The sequence below is a fragment of the Carya illinoinensis genome, chromosome 8, assembly GCF_018687715.1.
Source record: "Carya illinoinensis cultivar Pawnee chromosome 8, C.illinoinensisPawnee_v1, whole genome shotgun sequence".
NCBI lineage: Eukaryota > Viridiplantae > Streptophyta > Magnoliopsida > Fagales > Juglandaceae > Carya > Carya illinoinensis.
The window spans coordinates 23,388,398-23,409,708 of record NC_056759.1 but is presented as its reverse complement, the minus strand read 5'-3'; the positions used below and the strand labels follow the sequence as shown (position 1 = coordinate 23,409,708).

Genomic DNA, 21,311 nt, shown 5'->3' with positions numbered 1-21,311 from the left:
AAAAAACATTGTGTATACATGATTGTGTATTAAGCTTGGTTAATGAGATTGGATATGTTGTCACAATATGTCATGAAGTTCATAAAATATACATTTATTTTCCTTTCGAATTCTAATGATTTTAAATGTTGTGGAGAACTCTAATTTTTTTTATTTTGATTTTTTCATTTTCATGTTGTGCTTAAATATATGAAGATTGTTCTTGATGGAGAAAGGGGAAGAATACACTTCTGCTAGGCGACCGCTGTTTTTTGTGGAAAACAGTAATTATATGGATACACCAACGCCGGGGGATGATGAGGTAGTGATTGATAATCATGGTATAGTATTGGGGAATGATGATGATGATGTGGTGGTTTTAGAGCCAACGCTGGGAAATGATAATGATGGTATTTCAGAGCCAACCTCAGGAAATGATGTTGATGGGGTTTCAGAACCAATGTCGGGAAATAATGATGATGGGGTTTCATGTCCAACGCTGGGAAATGATGATGGTGATGGTGGGGTTTCAAAGCCAACGCCGAGGATGTTTTTTAAAACTGAGAAAGAACTCATTTACTACTACAAGCAATATGGGAGACAGGCTGGATTCGGCATAATGACACAAAGAAGTAAAAGGGAAAATGATGGGAGTGTTAGATATGTAACACTTGGTTGTGCTCGTGGTGGTAAGGCAAGAAAACGTATTACCAACATTTCTAAACCCTGCCCAATAACAAAGACTGATTGTAAGGCGAGAATTAATGCAGTTTTGGCTGATGATGTCTTACGTATAACTACTATCTGCAATGCACATAACCATGGGTTAAGTCCACAAAAGGCAAGATTTTTTAGATGTAATCGTGCAATTGATGATTCCGTAAAGAGGCAATTAGATATTAACGACAAGGCAGGCAAAGGTATGTCCAAAAGTTTTAACGCATTGGTTGTTGAGGCTAGTGGTTTTGAGAAACTTCCATTTATTGAAAAAGATGCCCGGAATTATATTGACAAAGCTCGACACCTTAGACTTGGTAAAGGAGGTGTTGATGCACTTCGTGGTTATTTTGAGAGAATGCAGTATAAGAATGATGGGTTTTACTCATCGATGGATTTGGATGATGATGGTCAATTAAAAAATGTCTTCTGGATCGATGCACGCAGCAGAGCAGCGTATGAGTATTTTGGAGATGTTGTGACATTTGATACAGCATACTGACAAATAGATATGGTATGCCATTTGCCCTATTTGTTGGTGTTAACCACCATGGTCAGTCAATACTTTTGGGAGCGGGTTTGATATCAAGTGAAAATACTGAAACATTTGTTTGGTTATTTGACACTTGGTTGAAATGTATGGATGGGAGGGCGCCAAAAGCTATCATTACTGATCAAGACCGGGCCATGAAAAATGCTATAGCAATAGTCTTTCCAAATACTCGACATAGATACTGTTTGTGGCACATAATGAGAAAACTACTAGAGAAGTTGGGTTCACATGCTGAATTTAAGTTTGGTTTAAAAAGTGGATTGCAGAGATGTGTTTATGATTCTCAGACTTCTGACGAGTTTGAGACGTCTTGGGAGGTATTTACTAATACCTACAATTTGAAGGAAAATGCATGGCTTCAAAGTCTCTATAGTGAGCGAATGTATTGGGTTTCTGTATACCTGAAAAATACATTTTGGGCCGGGATGAGCACAACTCAGAGGAGTGAGAACATGAATGCCTTCTTTGATGGATATGTACATTCAGGGACTACATTGAAAGAATTCGTCGATCAATTCGACAATGCACTGAGAAAGAAAGTAGAAAATGAGATGGCAGCGGATTTTCACTCATTCAATGCCACTGTACCTTGTATATCTCATTTACCCTTGGAGAAAAAATTTCAGGCAGTGTAAACGAATTCGAAATTTAAGGAAGTGTAGTCAGAGGTAATGGGGATTATCTACTCTCACTGTGTTATCATAAAAACAGAAGGGGCTATTACCACTTATCAAGTTAATGACAGTCGAGAGGTTGAAGACGGCATCAAGAAGTCAACTGTGCAGGCGTACTTTAATGAAGAAGAGTGTGAGGCGAAGTGCATGTGTGGATTATTTGAGATGAGAGGAATTATATGTAGGCACATGCTTTCAATATTCGCCACAAGGAATGTCCAAGTGTTGCCAGAGAAGTATATTATGGAGAGGTGGAGGAAGGACATTAAACGTAGATATGTTCTCATTCGAAGCAGTTACGATGACTTGAGTGGTAAACCAGCCGCTACTCGATACTCTGGATTGATAAAAATATGTTACAAAGTAGCCACAAATGCATGTGAAAGCGAAGAAAATTTCCTGGATATGACAGAGAAGCTTAAGGCAATGAATTCGATTTATACTAAAACAAAGTCCCAAGCGATTATTGCAAGCACTCATATTTCCGCTGATGCTGAAACTGAAAGTTCGAAAAAAGTGTTCTGTCCTCGTGTTGTCAGAGGCAAAGGGAGACCCCCATCAAAGAGGAAACAACCTACTATAGAGAAGTTGCGAACCAAGAATAAAGTTGGTAGCAAGCGACAGAGAAAAAATGTAAGAAGATTTAAATATTTTAATTCTGATATAGTTTTAGAGCATTTAAGTTATGCTGAATTTTAACCAATGACTATTTAAATGTAGGCAACATCACATATGAAAGATGTACTAAACGCCGCAGATTCAGTAAACCAAATTGGTACACCACAAAGTGTACCATCGCAACTGCTTGGTACACAACAAAGTGTTATTTCTCAGGTAACTTTAGCTTAATACTCTCTATTGGATCTGTCTTTTGAACAAATCATTTTATATAGTTTGCATGATTTTAAATATTGCATGAACTTCTTGCAGGAGAACTTCGAAATGCATGGCCCTCATGTTGATTAATGGAAGACATTGTAGACTGCTGCAGAAGACAATGTAGACTTTTGTATTAATGAGATTTGATGGGTTTGGATTGTGTATTTACATTGTAGACTGTTGATGGGTTTGATTTATTTAATGAAATTTGAAGACTTAGATTCCACAAAGTCTGTTTGTTGTTCAAAAGTTCATGGTCTCTTGTGCTTTATGATTTGCACTCATATTTATATTGGGACAACTTGATGCATAAAATAGAAGTTGGATATTTGAACCAATTACAGGATATTTTCAAAATTTCGGCATGAACTATTTGCCATGGTAAACATTTTTACCCTTGAATACATTCACATCCAAAATACATAGTGCGACGTTCACATTAGATAACACAAAATCTAACGAGTTTCATACATAACTGCTGGGTTTGTCCCTTGTACACGGATTCAAAAAGGTGACAAACCAATCGATTACAACCTACTTAACAATATTACACTTTTTGTTACACTTTACTTAATCTTCAATTGTTCTTGATCCTATCCAACAACAAAATAATAGAATTGCAAGTCCCCAATACACGCACGGTCGCATGCATGGATTGTTATCATTGTTTATTACAGCATGAAGCTCATCCCGATCGGAGGCGAGTTCTTCTTCCCTTTTTTGGAGTTCTTCCTCCCATTTTTGGAGTTGTTCTTTTTTCTCTTCGAGATGAAGTTCTCTTTCACAGGAAACTTTAGCTTCATTTTCCACTTCGATATTTGCCCATAAAAAATACTCGCAATATGGCCTTCCCTACAACATCAAACAACTTATGATGATTAATTATGGGAACCTTGTATATCAAGTTCAATATCTGAAAAACCATAGCACAAACATATACAGTATTTACCTCTCTATTGTAATTGGGACACGAATAAAAAAGTCGCCTTCGATTTCTAGGGGTGTTCAACAATTTTAGACGTGCCATCTCCCAGCATAAACATTTTGGAGGGGTGTTCGAAGATGATAAAGCATGTGATGAGGACATTGCATATCAAAACTTTAAAAATCTACATTAAGAGAAAAAAGTTCACAACCCAAGTATACTAATTAGATAATCAGCTTCTCAAAGGAAGGAAGGCACTATTTCACAACCAAAGTGCAGTTAACTTTCAGTTGAATCAAATCAAGGATAAAGCAGTGTTTGCATAAACAGAATCTTTCAAATTATCAACAAGATTAAATTTCTAGATTTGTTTGATACACTTTCATCACAAGAGATCAACTCCTTGAGAATATTTCACTGATTTTAGAAGCTAAATGTTATTATGAAAAGGAAACACTAGTCCTAATAGAAAATGGAGTATTTTAACTAGTGTGTCTCTCTTTCTTTCTTTCTTTCTTTTTTTTGTTTTGTTTTTTTTTTTTCCGAATTGCATATGATACTGCAGCATTGATAATAGCTGCCATACTAAGAGTTCAACAAAAGGGTCTACATAAGAGTTTTAGTGCACTTCCTTTTGGCATGCCTATTGCCAACCACTTGAAAACATGAAACGCATGTCCACTGATGCCCAACTCTTATTTCAACACTCATAAAAGAATTCACCTTCACCCATACAAAGAATACACACAGAATCACTAGCACATATGCATTTATGTCAAGGAAATTGTGCATAGTTACCAGTTTTATATCAGAAAATAACACACTTCCAATGCTTTGAGCCATCTAGCTTTTAAAAACTGACTTTCTAATTTAAGGCTAGTTGGTTTCAGCTATTGTTCTTAATGGAGGGGTTGTTCATGAGTTTTTTGTTATCGTTTTTCTAATATTAGAATGTATTTAGGTATTTCTTTTGTATACATCCTATGTACATGGGCTTAGCCTATTGCATTTGATGAATAAAATTTTTACTTATCAAAAAAAAAAAAAATTCCTCCCTGTACTTTTAATTGAACTTTTTACTCTAGGGTTTTAATTGAACTTTTTACTCTAGGGTACTTTCCAATCAACATTAATGTAATTTGTTTTTTTTTTTTTTTGAATCATCACCCTTCCTATAACCGAAACATCCATGTCTTCAATACAACCTTGTCCACAATCATACTAAAACTGCAAAGTATCCAAATTTTAGGAGAATTACCAAGGACAAATAAACAAAACATGAAGCAAATAGTGTCATAATTGAAGAGTACATATTGCAATAACCACGGCTAAATTAGAATTGAAACTTTCACGATACAAAACTGTATGGATCCAATTTCAAACAAACTCAAACTTGTCCACATAGTTGCTGATGAAAAAAGAACAAAAGTCATCTAATGCCAAAACTAAATTGAAAATCCTATTCAAGCATCAATTACTCCTCCTCAAAGATGGTTCCCTTCTCACTGACATAGATACCATCAAGAAACTTTCGGATAACATTAATGTAATTAGATATAAACATATTCATGGGAATGATAAATACATATATGTATAAACACACACGATGATCGATCTTTACGTACACATGCATGCATTAATTAGCAATATCTCTTCCACCAAAACAAACCCAGCTGGATTGAGAAAAAGTCTCTCTACTAAGCATTTACACAAACACTTGGCATCAATTACGGGTAACATTTTAGGCTACATTGTTTTGGCAGTCTCTAATCACCCATTATACAACAATGTCCAACTGTTTCTAGAATAGCATAGCTAAACAATACACAAAATCTACAAATTTAGTTAAATATACTAATAGATTTCGAAATTATTTTGAAACCAAAGGGATAGTATCACACGGATTCAAATTCAAAACCAAAATCAGAGGAATGGGAAGGGATACCTGAAAGGATTTACCGTATTTTCAAACCCTTAGAAAACGGAAACCGACGTACGGCGACGGCGACGAGCGAAATTTGGGCAGTGCCGTGATGGGGCTACGGAGGGCCGGGGTTCGGTTTGATGGGCAGTGATATCTGAAGAAGGAACGGCTAGGGAGGGCTGGGGGGCTGGGGTCCGTGTGTCTTCTTTCTCAATTGAAACGGTGCGTTTCATTTAATATAACTGAAACGCACCGTTTCATTTAAGGCCTGCAATACAGTCCCTGGGGCGGGGCTTGCAACCAGAATTATTCATCACGAGTAAAGTTGCTTTTTCTTTTGTGATTAAATAAGTAGTGTACAAAAGGGTGTGTTGTGTTCAGAAAGGTTGATTAGATTTTAAACAAATTTTACAAATATGCCCCTTTTAGCCTTTTGGCCGTATAGCTCTTCCTGTTAAGCCTCTTGAAGAATATTTTTAAATGTTTTTACGTTACCATCCTTGTTTTAGAAATCATGACAGGAAGTGAATTTCTCTTCTATTGGGCTGAACATGAGTTTAGTTTGACTTATATCTTGAGTTGGGTGGATGTTTAGTGGGTATGAGTTTAAATGTGTATCGTAGGTTGGGCTTAATTTTTAAGTTACTGGTTTTACTTATGTTAGAAATTATTGTAATATTCTAAGTGGGCTTGGTTCTGATTAAATAAATATATTAGCCCATAAAAGTTTTTTTTTTTTTGGGTACAAGAACGGATTTAAGAGATTTAAAATATATTACCAACTATTAAATTATGATTAGCCTATAGTAATTGTTTACAAGGATTTTAATAGTAAGTATTATTAAGTCTATTTTATTAAGTTAATATTTTCACTGTTATTGTGTAGATTCGATAAAAACATATATTTCTTACTAAATCATAATTGGAAGAGTAAGTATGATATTAGTGTTTAAATAATTATATGAAATTTGTAGTACATAACCAAATATTTTAAGTTGCTTTCCCTAGATTGTGGTTAATTTAGTGGAATGCAATGACACACATTTGTAGAAAATTAGTGACGACTAGTGCCTTGTATATGTAATGAACTACAAAGTGAAGTTGTGGAAATAGTGCTAAGAGGTAAGTAATTTGATCACAAATTAGGATTAGTACATAGATATTAAAGCCAATTCTTTTATATACCATGCAGGTTGTGATCTAGTTAAGAATATCAATCATCAAAGCATATGATCATGTTAGTTTTTCGCATCATGTTCATGTTCAGCATGTCACAATTGTTTATATTAGTATGAATGTCAAACATCTCATTTCACATAAGACACGTAAGTTATTTTAAGTTCAAGTATAAAATAAGATTAAATCAATTAATCAGATGGTTTTTCAATTCAATATTCACGGTGGATGTAAAAGCCACAGAATCAAGCGTGGTCCACCGTAATATGACAGAATACTACTCAGCGGCTCCCCTTGCTGCAGTGGGATGTGAGGCCAGTTCACAACCTTGCACATAGGATTAAGTGTGTGGGTCAGTCAGATCAGTCAGTTAATTAGTTAATTCAAATAAATTAAGACAGTCACGTATAGTATGAGCAACAACATGATTTGATAAGAATTTTATTCTTTCAGCATGAAAATTTATTAAATGTCTTTTATTTATATGTTTACACTGTGGTGAGTTCTTACTGAGTTTTCGACTCATTTTAGGTTTTTTTTTTTTTTTTTTTGTCATTTTTTACCACTCAGGTGAAGAGAATGAGAACTACGAGCAGGCAGGCCAAATTTAGAAGGAGCAGACTAATGAACCTTAAACTAGTTTTTTGGTTTATTTTCATTTAGTTGGTTTGGAAACTTGGATGTGATGATGTTTTAGACAATGGTTTTACTTAGTTTTCTATTGGAATGAACAATGTGTTTTTTTAAATTATTCAAGTCTCTTACATGGCTTTAATTACGTAAGTACGTGACATTTCTAACCCTAGGAAAAGGGGTATTACACAAATTGTTTGGCTATCACTCCAAGTAAGGCAACTCTTCAACAAAGATCTCGTGGGTAAGATATTGTTTATGACTTTCCAAAGAAGCAGTTTTAATCTATCTTGAGTGTTTAATTTCCAGACTTTTTTCTACAAAGCAGATTCTATATCAGATTGATGATGACTAGTAGATTGACTAATTCCTTTATGGGTAGATTTTACTAAAACTTTCCCTAAAGTATTCAAGGTACATACCACCTTTTCTCTTCTGGAATGGAAGTTCTGTGGAGCCGAAGGCATTTTCTTAATTTCAGTAGCTATGCAGGGATGAAAGAGGGCCTGGAGCAGTAGGGTACTCCATCTTCTAGGATCCTATAGGGTGAGTTAAGCAACAAGCAAATTAGGATACCTTGTGATATCTTCTAATTGGGGTATGAGGAAGAAAGAATTTTGGGTTGGTATCCACAGGTCTAACCAGACTCTAGTATGAGTGCCACTATTGATCTGATGACAAACATTTGTCTTGATGATATCTCTTTGGCTCAAAATCCCCTTCCATAACTAAGAGTTCGATTTTTTTGGTGATGTTTGCAAAAAGGCATAATTGTGAAGATATTTGTGTTCAAGAATGGTCTTCCAATTAGAGATATTCCCATTAATCATCTATCAACTCAGTTTGCTAAAAAGAGCTTTATTGAAGTCTAAGGTTATTCTAAGCCCCAGTCCACCCCTAGCTTTCAGTTGGCATATAGATTTCCAAGACTTTTGAGTAAAATTATGAGTATATCCTGACTATGCCCCCACCAGAATTTCATAATGGATTTATCAATATTTTTTTTAGACAGATTTTGAGATAATCAAGGTTGACATCATGTAAGAGGGCATTGAGCTAGCAACAGATTTGATCAAAGTGGTTCTACCAGCTTGTGAGAATAGCTTTGCTTTCCTTTGCTTTCCACCCTGCCAGCTTTTGAGTTATTCTTTGTTGAATTATCTCAAAGTGTGCCTTTTTTGAGGAAGAGAAGTAGAGAGGGAGACCGAGGTACTTGATCCTCGAGGAGGCAAGTTTGAAGCCTAAAAGATCTTTTATGTTCATTTTTTTTCTAAGGAAGAGTGTTTGGGCGGAATTGAATTGAGGATTTCGCATTGTGGACTTTATGGCCAGACCAATTAGAGTAAGTTTGGAGACAGTTTTGGAAGATTTGGGCATTTTGGGTACTTGCCTTTCCAAACAAAATTAGATCATAAGCAAATAGTAAGTGAGTGAGCTTGGGACTAGATCTACTAATGTTGATGCCTTGAAGGGTATCCTTACTCTCTCTTCTTAAGCAATTAGCCTTGAGAGTACCTCAGTTCCCAGAATGAACTTAAAAGGTGATAGAGGATCACTTTGTCTTAGGCCTCTTGTGGGGGGGAAAAAACCTTTGTGGGTACCATTGTTAATGACAGAGAAAGTAACAATGGAAATACACTCTTGTATCCAATTTATCCATGAGGAATGAAACCCTAAGCAGTTGAGGACTTTAATTAAGAACTCTCATTCCATAAAGTCAAAAGCTTTCTCCATATCAATCTTTATGGCCATAAGCTCCTGTTTTCCTTTTTTCTCTTGAGGTGATGGAAGATTTCTTGCACTATGATGGTATTTTCTTGAATAAATCTCCCTGGAACAAATGTTGTTTGGTGGGGTGAGATGATATTTGGCATTATAGATTTTAATCTGTTTGCTAGAATTTTGGAAATAGTTTTGTAGCAAACATTTGTAAGACTTATGGGCCTGAATTGGTGGATCGTGTTTGGGTTTTCAGTTTTTGGGATAAGGGCAATACAAGTGTGGTTGAGCTCTTTTAAGAGTTTCCCATGAATGAAAAAATTCCTGACAGTTGCCATTATATCATGTTTTACTATATCCCATAAATGCTCATAGAAAAGTCCAGCTCGGCCAGAGGCCTTGGGGGAGGGTGTTTTCCTTAAAGTATATTGATCTCTTGTTCATATGGGATCTCACACATGAAGAGGTTATTAGCTTCAAATATTTTGTGAGGGAAAAGGTCTTCAAGATCATAAGAGAAAGTAGGTTTGGTGGATGTATAGATACTCTTGAAGTGGTCCAAAAATCTATTTTGAATCTCATTAGTATCAGAAACCCACTAGTTAGAGTTGATTTTCAAACTCTCAATATTATTCCCTCTCCTCCTCATGATGGTTGACATATGAAAATATTTTGTGTTTAAATCACTTGTAGTCAGCCACTAGAGCCTAGATTTTTGGCACCACAGGATCTCTTCTCTCCTCAACTGCACATTAAGGTTATTTTTTAGTTCCTCTTCCCACATACTAGAATGACTAGTAGGTCTATTTGACTGAATGGAAGTGAGATGGTGGGTCAAGTTTTTGATTGAAGTCTAAATATGCCCAAAACAATTTCTATTCCGAGATTTTAAGGCTTTTTTCACCTCCTTAAGCTTCTTAGAAAGGATGAAAGTAGGGGCACCTTGAAAGTGGGTATTCCATGCTTTTTTAATGACAAGTTGGCTCGTTAGATCTCTAAACCAAAACTCTTCAAACTTGAAGTACAAATTGTAACTCCTATGACCCAGAGTATCTAACAAGATGGGAGAGCATGATCTGAAGAAAAGATTGGAAGGTGTTGAATATTTGCATTAGGAAAAAGAATTTCCCATTGATGATTAGCAATGCCTCTATCTAACCTCTCTCTTATGTTCCCCATACCATGTCTATTATTAGACCAAGTGAACTTAGGACCAGAATAACCCAACAAATTTGCCTACTGAGAGAATATTTACATGCTTAGAAAAGCCAAAATTATTAACTACACCATTAGTATTCACATCTGCCAAAAGGGTCTTCGAGAGGAAGACTACATTAGGATGGTGGGACCTGATGCTTGCCCTTAAGCTTTGATTGCACATGGCTAAGCAATGTCCGTGCAATTCCATGAGATGAATCTCATTTTTTCTTTGATAGCAGTTTTAGCCCTGCCACTGTGGCCTCATCATCATTAGAAAAAAGTTGAAAAGGATGAGGTTGAGTTGAAATACCAAATTTGATCTACTCTCCTCTCTAGTATGGTAAGAATCTCAGTTTCTTTGAGCGCCTGATTACAACTTCTTCCCTTTTGTACTTTGTTTTTTGCATTAGTTTTGCAATGGGCATCTCCTCTTCGATTAGGTAGTCTGTTGGCTCCATCTCTTTTGATTTAGTTTTCCATTTTGCCAAATCTTGTTCAATGGAATCCTCAATCTACTCTGAATCTCCCTGTCCTTCACTCCCTTCAGTGTTTTTCCCTTTTGGTTCTGGTTGCACTAGAAAGCTTTGGGTTGTGTTCACCTTGGCAGATAAGTCTAAATCCTCAATGGTAGGATGTAGATTATCAATGGTTTTTCTGGATGTTTTATTCAGATCAGAGAGTTTTGGGTGAGTGCATTGAGTCCTTATAGCCAAGCAAGTTTTGCCCAATGGGCTTACCAGCAACGAGAAAGAGGGTTTTTCCTTCGGGCTCTCAAGGCCCAGAATGCTTTCGAATTGAGCAATGATATTTTTGTAGATGGATTAAGAAGGCTTTTTTGACATTTGTGTTTGTTAATGTCTATCTCTAGGCTATCATTCGTAATGGGCGTTAAAGGCTTTGTTTTCGTTTTCTCAAATGATGGTAAGCCTTTAATGAGGTAAGGGTGTTGGTTGACAATTAGATCAGGTTTGTTTCTTGGGATGGTTTGGATCTCATCAAACAAAGATAAATTGGAGCATGTGTTTCCTTCAGGTTGGAGAAAGGATTCTCCCATGTTGTCTGCTGACAATGACTAGCACAAAATTAATTTAATAGCCCATTTTCTTTTGTTTGTATTCCTTGATGTCCACCACGTGTCCCCCTTGGAAATTCAAGATATGCCATGCTCATGCAAATTTGGTTTTCACGCAAGAATTGGTTCTTGAATTAGGTTTAATATGGATATTATCCCTTTGCCATTGATCACGTGGCTCAATAACTTCAGAAAATAAATAAATAAATAAAAAATGCTTTTCCTTTGTTTGGCTTACAAGAAAAAGAACCTCTATTTTCTTGGAAAATATGGTTTGGCAAAACAGGGTTGATGGACAGGTTATTTGAGATGGTGACAATTTTGGAGTAGTTTTCTCTATCCTTAGAGGGTAAGTCTTCTAATGGCCATGCTTTCAGCTCTCATCCAAGGGCCAAATGGGAGTTTTTCATGGGAATCATGAATATTAGGGCAGACCTGTTGAATATGACCTAGGCTTCCACAACTATAGCAGAATTCAAATAATCTTTCATATTTGAAATATATCCTTGTTGTTGGCCTTCTAGGTCGAGTTAAAGGGAAACCTTCAGGCAAGGGTTTTTCAACATTTATCTCCACCTATATGGGAATGAACCTTCTTAGGGCAACTCCTAAGCCTGAAGCTTGTTCTACTTGGATTAAATTTCCCAACACTTTTCCTATTTTTTTTGCGTTACTGATGGTCATTAATTCAAGAGGGAGACCATGTATTTGCACCAAAACATAGACATATTAAGATTAAGTTCTTGAATACTTAAACCTGGGGGCCATTTGCATATTAACAAATGAAATCCCTTGATACTCCAAGGTCTTTGTGCCAAGAATCTATACTCGTCCTGTTGTGTTTTGAATATAAACAGGAAGGTGTTGATGTAGGCTTCGATGAAATTATTTTCCATACTAGAGCATGATCTGATAGTAACACTGTTGTTTTTTTTTTTTTGGCTCAAGATTGGCCATTCTAGAGTTTCAGCATTTGGGCTAGGAGTGCTCGATTCTGGGAGGGAAGCCATTTCTGGGTTTTCTTAGCTGAATGGATGCGGTTTAGGGGAGGATATTTTGGGATGGATGAATTTGGGTTAAGAGTGAGATGAGGCTCGATATATTCAAGAAAAGGGAGGGTTAGAACTGGGTCTCTGTCTTCTCCGAATTGCGAGGGAGGGTGGTCAGGTAGCAGCAGAGAACTTGGGTTTATTCCACTAGGGTGGATTAATCTCATTGGGGAGTGACAGGGCTGATCATGGAGAGACAGAGGTTCCAGCGAGGGAAAGGATCAGCGGCCTTGTTTATCTTAGTTGTTTCTAATAAGTTAGTTCATAACAAAGAACCTGATCCACACTTGATAAAAATAAAAAATAAAAAATAAATAAAAATAAAAAATAAAAAGAAGAAAAAGAAGAAGAAGAGAGAACGCCTCGCCTGGTATTGGTCCTGGTCCAAAGACGGATTGTTACTAGTAACCCTTTGATTTTAAGAAAAGGTTTTCTATTGCTAGGTCTTGGTATTCCAAGAGAGGCAGAGCCGAACGAGTAGCGAGTAGAAATAATAAAAAATAATGATAATATATAAATTCTTCATCGACATAGATACTTTACACTAGGTAAGCCACCATAACCAATGCAACGGGCTATTATAACTACCAATTTCATTATTAATACAGCTCAAATTTACAACGTCCAAATTCCCACCAGCACAATCACACCCCCAATTCCCCTCTGCCTACACTAACCATGTCCAATGGATAAACAAACCGTAACAAAAGGGAAAAAAAAATCCCAGTATACAGGCAGGAATTCAGGACCAATGCCTACAAAAAGGACGTCAGACTTTCTTCACCTCGCCAGTCTGCTGTCACGATTGAGGTCCTCCCAGCTTATCTCCTGGGCACATTCCCCACATACTGTACTGCAACCAACTTTTGTGCCCTGGCTTCTAAGAGTCAGCAGGTGCGAAAGGTTGGTGCATTTCCGCTGTACCGAATGGTGATTCCTCTTCTCGGATTGTGAGACAGTTGCAGTCTCTGCTGCAGGAGGAGGCATGCTTGACACAGCTGGCCTTTGTTCACGTGCAGATTCATCTAGAGGAACTCGCTGCACTTCTTCCCATTCTAATGTTCTCTGATATACTTCCCAAGCCATGTCTTGCTCTTCTTTTGATAGTTTTTCTTCTTCATTCTCTTGCAAAAGGGTCTCGTGTTCATGGCAATTGAAAATCCAACTGGAATCATAGTAAATGCATTAAGAACCCAGTAAATACTCTTTTCTTCTTGTAATACTGAATTTAAATAAATAAATAAAAGAAACCGTCAACCCAACAATATCATGCAGTAACAGTAGTTTTAATTTAAGATGGTTTGGCTTCTGCCTGTGTCAAACTTCAATGTCGTATCTTGAAACATAGCTCTTTCCAAGCCTGGATGAAGGACGAGGACTGTGGTAGGATGACAGTAACCATAAAGCTTCAGTCAAATTTAATGAATATGGATCCAATTTTTATGGATTAGCTAACTAAATATATTTAAGATGATGCATCTTGGTTGATGTCCATTTTGTGACATTGTAATTAATCAAACTGGAATAAGGGTAGCCAGAGTTAGAATTAATGTAACATTATGCTTCGTGATTCAAAACAAGAATGTAGCAGGGATGAGGAAACCTTTTAGAAAGATGGCCCGAGCAATGAAATTATTGGAGACCAAAATACTGGTTAGCAATACAATATGCTACCAAGTATATTGAGTTGTGGAGAGCCGAAGAGAGCTTCTTCAGACAAAAACCTAGAGTGCAATGGCTAAATCTCTTTTTTTTTTTAATACAAGATAACATTTTATTAATAGAAGCAAATAAGGCATAGCCCCAGTACACAGGAGATATACAAGCAGCATACACCTAGTCACAGAAAAAGGAGCTAGAAAGGGATACAAGAAAGTCATTGAAGCAAGCTCCATTAAGAAAACAAGAAGATGCCCAAAGAAATAAAGTATGGAAGAAGAAACTTCTTAGCTCATCCGGAGAATGCTCCCTGTTTTCAAAACTTCGACCATTCTTTTCAATCCATAAGCACCACTTGATAAATAGAGGAATCATCCTCCATACATCCTCAATGTGTGAATTGGCCTTGCATCATTGCCAACAAGCAAATAAATCAACCACCCTCTTGGTCACTACCCAAACAATGCCCATTCTATGAAAGATTTCCGCCCATAACATTCTTGCCACCTCACAATGAAGTAAAAGATGGTCAACTGATTCTCGATTCTTATTACACATATAACACCATTCCGTTATGACAAGACCCCTCTTTCTCAAATTATCCAATGTCAAAAACTTTCCCAAGAGCTGCAGTCCACCCAAATAAGGCAACCTTAGGAGGCACCTTAGTTTTCCAAATAGGTTTTCAAGGGAACGAAGTATGATTTTGGCTTGACAAAGACTTGTAAAATGACCGAACAGAAAACTTCCAATCCCCAGTCTTCATCCACAGGATCCGGTCCACCTCATAATTACCAAATTGCAAGGAATACAAGAAGTTATAAAAATCATAAATAATTCCAATTTCCCAATCATTAATAGCTCTACTAAAATAAACAGTCCACAAAGGGAACCCACTAGAACGATCTAGCAGCTCAGCAGCACCGAAGCCTCCTGATTAAGGGCCATCCTAAAAAGAGAGGGAAATGTGGTGTTGAGAGCTGAATCATCACACCATAAGTCATGCCAAAAGTTCATCCTCACACCGTCACCAACCTATAATTTAATAAACCAAGTAAAATCCTCCCATCCATTTCTAATATTCTTCCACAGACCAACACCATGCACACCTCTCACTTCATTTGAACACCAACCCCCTCGCAAACTCCCACACTTCAACTCAATAATAGTCTTCCATAAAGGTGATTCCCCTTCTTGGAGACCAAAACACTGCTTATCTTTTTCAGGCCATGAAAAAAGTCTTCACAGCATAAGCAGAATTGTATCTGTGAAGAGAATATGGAACTAGAATGGAAAATCCTCTCAAAGCAAAGAACATTGTGGTAGAGTACTTCAAGAAAATTTTGTGGACCTTTTCCAGCACCTATTGATATGGAAACACTACACGTGGCCCTTTCTTTAGGATTAACCAACTCACAGAGTGAGAACCTACTTTGTGAGGTCATATATCAAGTCCTCGCTAAAGGACAACAAAGCCCCGGGACCTAATGGATATAACTCTCTATTCTATAAAAGGTCTTGGGGTATGGTCAGACATTTGATCACAAAAGCTATTAAAGCTTTCTTCCACTCCGGGAAGCTATTGAAGGAAATAAACTCTACTGCTGTGACATTGATTCCCGAGGTAGCAAACCCAACCAAATTGAAGACTATCGGCCTATCTTTTCTGCAATACCATCTACAAATGTATCAGCAAGATATTGGCCAATAGAATGAAACCACTGCTACCAAAGCTGGTGGGAAAGCAACAAATGTGTTGTCACCTTCCATCTAAGACAATTCCTCGTCGCGCGTTGTTATACTCTGATCCCAAATCACAGGATCATCTCGAGTCGTCATCTCAAGAAGACAAAATGTTATACAGGAATTAAATGCAGATCTGCGCCAACAAAACCAAAGAAATGGTTTCCTGAGAAAATCCCAGTCACCGGAGGGAGGACTGACACCAAAGGGAATCATTACAACTTTTTCAAACTTTCAAATAAAAAATAAAAATAAAATTCAACTTTTTCAAATTCCAAAACAAAATTATATTATAACAATATTTTAATTTTATAATATTTTTTATTAAACTTTTTCTCTCATTCCCAAGACCCAATAAATACTTAACTCAAACTATCTCACTACTATTCACAAACCACCTTTACTACTATTCGCAAAATTTTCATCTCGTCTCACTCTCTAAGCATCCCTTAAGGAGTTGGCCCTCAGCTTTGCCAGTGCTCGTTGGCTTGCGAATACAGGGGAAGAATGTTCATTCTTGGAGGGAAAAAAAGAGTTTTTCAAGATGTATCGCGATGGTGCCAAGGCAATGTTTGCTCACCGGCATTCTAGTGATTTTGGATGATTCTTAGAAGTTACAGACTATGGTGGAAGTCGGCGGCATGGTCTTCTAGCGATCCTGCAGGCATGGAAGAAAGTGGGTGGAAGAGCCTTTCTATGGAGATTAAGCACATTCTATCCATGCCTATCCTGGCAAATAAGACACAAGTGTTGGCTCCAAAATAGGACAGAATGACAGATAAGGGGAAGGAGATGAGGAAGCAAGTTTAGTCTTATGCAGAGGATGCAATAGGTGGTGCAGTTATGGAGATTAAGCATTGTGGAGGGATTACATGTGAGGGTTTTGAAGATGAATTTATGGCATTACTCACAGCTATTGCGGCTGGATATGCACAATCCAAACTGATCCATCCATTAACTCAACTGAAAAAAGAGAAAGAGAACTCAAGCAACTTATGTGGGCCATGAAAGATGAAGGTGGGAGAAAAGCTCTAACCAAGGGCATCTCAAGGGGAGGGGCAAGATGGTTGCTTTATGAAGCCAAAAAATAATATCATGGAATAAAAGGGGGCCTGAATGAATATAATAAACAGCTCCAAGTCAGAAACTTACTTCGTCAATGGAAGAGTGATATAATTGTTTACAGGAGACCAAATTGGAATTCATCACACGGGAATTAGTTTGGAGTTTATGGAGAGGTCAACATGTAGGGTGACCGTACTTGCCATCGAAAGGTGCATCCTGCGGCATTCTAAATATGTTTAATAAAAGGGCGGTGGAAAGGATGGAGGAATATGTGGGTGAATTCACTGTGGCTTGCTTTTTTATGAATGTAGAAGACAATTTCCAGTAGCCATTCGCTGGAATTTATGGCCCTAATATTGATTCAGAGAGAAGGTCATTGTGGGAAGAATTGGTAGGACTTCTTGGTGGGAGTTACCAAGCTGCATAGGGGGTGACTTCAATGTAACTCTCTTCCCAAGTGAAAAATTGGGTGTGTCCCAAATCACTCCCACCATGAGGGAGTTTTCTGATTTCATTTCGGAACAGGAGCTTAGGGATATTCCATTAACTGGAGGTACGTTTACTTGGTCCAACAATCGAGAATTCCCATCTTGGTCGAGGATCGATAGGTTTTTATTAACTCCTGACTAGGAGTTACATTATCTGAACGTAACTCAAAGGGAACTATCCAGGTTATGCTCTAATCACTTCTCCATCATCCTAGACTGTGGAGGCATTCAAGGGCGTAGAAGGTACTTTAAATTTGAGAATATGTAGCTCAAATTTGATGGTTTTGTAAATAGGATTAGACAATGGTGGTTTTCTTAAAATTTCCTAGGCTCTCTGAGCTTCCTAATGGCATGAAAGTTAAAAGCACTGCAACAGGATCTAAACGAATGGAATGAACAAGTTTTTCGCAATGTGATGCAACAAAGGTGCTCTTTTTTGGAAGAGCTACAGGGGCTAGAGGGAGACGAGGTAAGAAATCTCTCTGAATATGAGAGAACGCTCAAGAGAAAGGTAGCCACAGAATTTGAAAGAGTGACATTGCTGGAGATCTCTTGGCAACAAAAATCAAGGTTGCTATGGCTCAAGGAGGGAGATAGGAGCACGAAGTTCTTCCATGGCTAATTCTCATAGAAGATCCTTTTTTTTTTTTTTTTTATTTATTGGCACCGGATGTCTAGGATCAGCATCCCAACTAATCCTAGGGGAACAGAGGCCATCAGCCAGGAGTTTCATGCAATTGCACCTTGGATAACTCAAGGGAAAAATCCCTCAGTCCAATCGTCCCTAGAGATTGTTTGAACCCTAAAGGATAGCTTAGTTGGTCAGGCCCTGAGTTTACTCCCTAATGGCCACTAGTTCAAGTCCCCTCATGGCCACTGGAGGTTTACCTGGCCGTTTACTTCAGGACCCTGTGGGATTAGTCAAGGTGCGAGCAATCTAGCCCGGACACTCACGGATATTTATAAAAAAAAAAAAAAAAAAAAGATTGTTCGCACCTAAGGGAATTTGAACCTTTAACCTAAGGGGAGCATACCCCGAACTCTCTTAGGAGAAATAATGCTATTGATATGTTGATGGTAGATGGTGCAGTGTCCTTGGATCAATTAGTCATCAAGAATCACATCACGCAGTATTTACCAACACCTCCTATATGAACATCACACTTGGCGACCAAAAGTGGATGGTTTGACCTTTCCAGCACTAGATCAGAAGTGCACAAGGTGGCTAGAGAGACCTTTTGAGGAGAATGAAGTGGGCAACCTGTGACATGGCTAGTGACAAGGCTCCAGGCCCTAACGGTTTTACCATGGGTTTCTTTCAAGTTTGTTGGAAAGTGATCAAGGGCGGCCTTATGCAGGTCTTCCAAGATTTTCACACGAATGCCAGCTTTGAAAAAAGCCTTAATGCTACTTTCCTAGCACTCATTCACTCATTCCCAAAAAGATGATGTATGTGGATGTTAGAGACTATCACGCATTAGACTGAAGTGTTAGCGAATCGATTGAGTAGGGTGGTGAAAAAGGTAATTTCGATGCCGCAAAACGCCTTTATCAAAGGTCTATGTAGATTTGACAAATGGGATGAGACACAAAATTCTCATCTCATCTCATCATTACAACCTTTTCAAATTCTCACACAAAATATAATAAACAATTTAACTTTTTCAAATTCCAAAACAATAATAATATTAAAAAATAATATTTTAAACTTTCATCTAAATCAAAAAATTATCATCTCACTATCCAAACCTAGTCTTAATTGCAAATGAAATTTTGGATGGACGACTCAAATCTAGAGAACCCAGGTTACTTTGCAAATTAGACAGAGAGAACCTATGATCACGTCAACTAGAAGTTCCTACTTTATTTACTTGCAAGATGTGGCTTTGGGGAGAAATGGCAAAAATTTGCATCTCTACAGCTACTCTATCTTGGTGAATGTTGACTCCTCCCATGGTTTGGCATAGGGAGACCCACTCTATCCTTTACTTTTTTTATTCATCATAGAAGCTCCTAGTAAGATGATTGTGGGTCTTGTGGAAGGTGACTCTCTCTATGGTTTTCTGGTAGGGAATGGAGATTATGGTTCTATGGATATTTCTCATGTGCTTTTTGCTGACGATACTCTTTATCTTCTATGCAGCAAATGTCGGGCATATCCAATCTTTGAGGGCTCTACTTCTTAGTTTTGAAGATGTCTCGGGCTTGAGAGTTAATCTCTCAAAGTCTAAATTGGTGCCGGTGGGGGCTGTCCCTGTCACAGAGAATTTAGCCTCTATTGGGATGTACAACAGTGTTATCTTTACCCTTGAAGTATCTTGGCTTATCATTGGTGCCCCCTTTAAATCAGAGAGGATTTAGAATGGGCGTGGTTGAAAAGGTGGAGCACAGATTGGCTTCTTGTAAGAGGTTGTATTTTTCTAAAGGTGGTAGGCTCACTATGATTAAAAGCACTCTTTCTAATTTACCGACCTATTTTCTATCCTTACTCCCGCTCCCCACAAAGGTTGCCAACCGTATAGAGAAGCTACAACGGGACTTCTTGTCGAGTGGATTGGGGGAAGAGTTCAACCTTCACTTGGTTAATTGGTCCCTTGTATGTACCCGGATTTCTTTGGGTGTTTTGGAAATTCGTAACTTGAAGAAATTCAACCAAGCTCTATTGGGTAAATGGTTGTGGATGTACCGAAATGAAAGGGGGCTCTATAGAAGTCCGTTATAGATTCACAGTTTGGGGAGACTTGGGGAGGATGGTGCTCGAATGAGGTATGTGGCACATATGGGATGGGTTTGTGGAAATACATTAAGAGACAATGGGAGATCTTCTGAAGACATGAATATATTGTGATGGGTGACGGCTCTCATGTCAGATTTTGGTATGAGTAATGGTGGGGTGAATGTAGCCTCTACGACACCTTCCTTGCCACTTTTGAGATCATGCGAGAAAAGGATGCAACAGTAGCCGATCTCTTGGTCTTTTCTAGTGACTCCCCTCAATGGAATGTAGAATTCATTAGGACAGCCCAAGACTGGGAGATGGAGACTATCACAAAGTTCTATGAGGCATTGTATTATGTAAGCATGACAGAGGGTACCATAGATAAGATGAGCTGGAGCCCCTCCAAGAAAGGAAAATTCATGGTCAAATCGTCTTACCAAGTTCTAACGAGTCCTAGAATGACCATGTTTCCATGGAAGAGCATATGGCAGAAGAAAGCTCCTTCAAAAGCAGCTTTCGTATGGATAGCATCTCTAGACAAGATCCTCATCATAGATAATTTGAGGAAACGTCAGGTAATGGTGTTGGATTGGTGTTGTATGTGTAAGAAGAATGGTGAATCAATGGATCATTGTTTTTACATTGCGAGATGGCTAGGACCATGAAGAATGATTTTTTCACGAGAATTGGATTGTTATGGGGGCATTCCTCTTAGACAGGTGGATTTCCTTGCAAGCTGGAGAGGCCTTTGAGGTAACTCACAAGTAGCAGCAATCTGGAGAATGGTTTCTATATGTATGTGTTCGTGCATTTGGCAAGAGAGAAATGATAGAAGCTTCGAAGATCGTGAGAGAACAATAGATGAGCTTAAAGTTTTTTTTTTTTGATAAGTAAAGGTAATTATATTATCAAAAAGGAGGCAAAAGCCTTATACAAAGATTAGTGACCAGTTCTATGTTTGATCCATGGCTATAAGGAATTCATGTAATCCCAAACCATTGAAATCAACCGCTATGGTCCATGTACAAAGAGTTCTAAAGAAAAAGACTATCAAATCCTCCATCGATCTCTCTTTGTCCTCGAAAGTCCTATCATTGCGCTCTCGCCATAAACACCACATGATGCATATAGGGATCA

General features: G+C 37.8%; 3 protein-coding genes and 1 long non-coding RNA gene across 10 annotated transcripts in view; 3 read left to right on the top strand and 1 right to left on the bottom strand.

The window, feature by feature from the left end:
• Nucleotides 1-205: 205 nt before the first annotated feature.
• LOC122274511 (protein FAR1-RELATED SEQUENCE 5-like) lies at nucleotides 206-1,198 on the top strand. The gene has a single exon (XM_043083547.1). The coding sequence runs from the start codon at nucleotides 206-208 to the stop codon at nucleotides 1,196-1,198; it is 993 nt and encodes a 330-aa protein (XP_042939481.1).
• Nucleotides 1,199-1,920: 722 nt separating this feature from the next.
• On the top strand, nucleotides 1,921-2,622 carry LOC122274510 (protein FAR1-RELATED SEQUENCE 9-like). Its single transcript, XM_043083546.1, has one exon. It carries the CDS (start codon nucleotides 1,921-1,923, stop codon nucleotides 2,620-2,622), a length of 702 nt encoding a protein of 233 aa, XP_042939480.1.
• A 19-nt stretch (nucleotides 2,623-2,641) lies between these two features.
• On the top strand, nucleotides 2,642-3,017 carry LOC122318288. Its single transcript, XR_006244785.1, has 2 exons — nucleotides 2,642-2,757; nucleotides 2,854-3,017. It is a non-coding gene; the product is annotated as an uncharacterized LOC122318288 (long non-coding RNA).
• A 10,034-nt stretch (nucleotides 3,018-13,051) lies between these two features.
• Nucleotides 13,052-21,311, bottom strand: part of LOC122318675 (protein CHROMATIN REMODELING 20) — an 83,203-nt gene continuing 74,943 nt past the window's right edge. For all 7 annotated transcript variants that reach the window (XM_043136237.1, XM_043136238.1, XM_043136236.1 and 4 more), the window contains one exon: nucleotides 13,052-13,665. In XM_043136237.1, coding sequence (XP_042992171.1) covers nucleotides 13,281-13,665 — 385 coding nt within the window. In that variant the 3' untranslated portion in view covers nucleotides 13,052-13,280. The remainder of the gene's footprint in view (nucleotides 13,666-21,311) is intronic.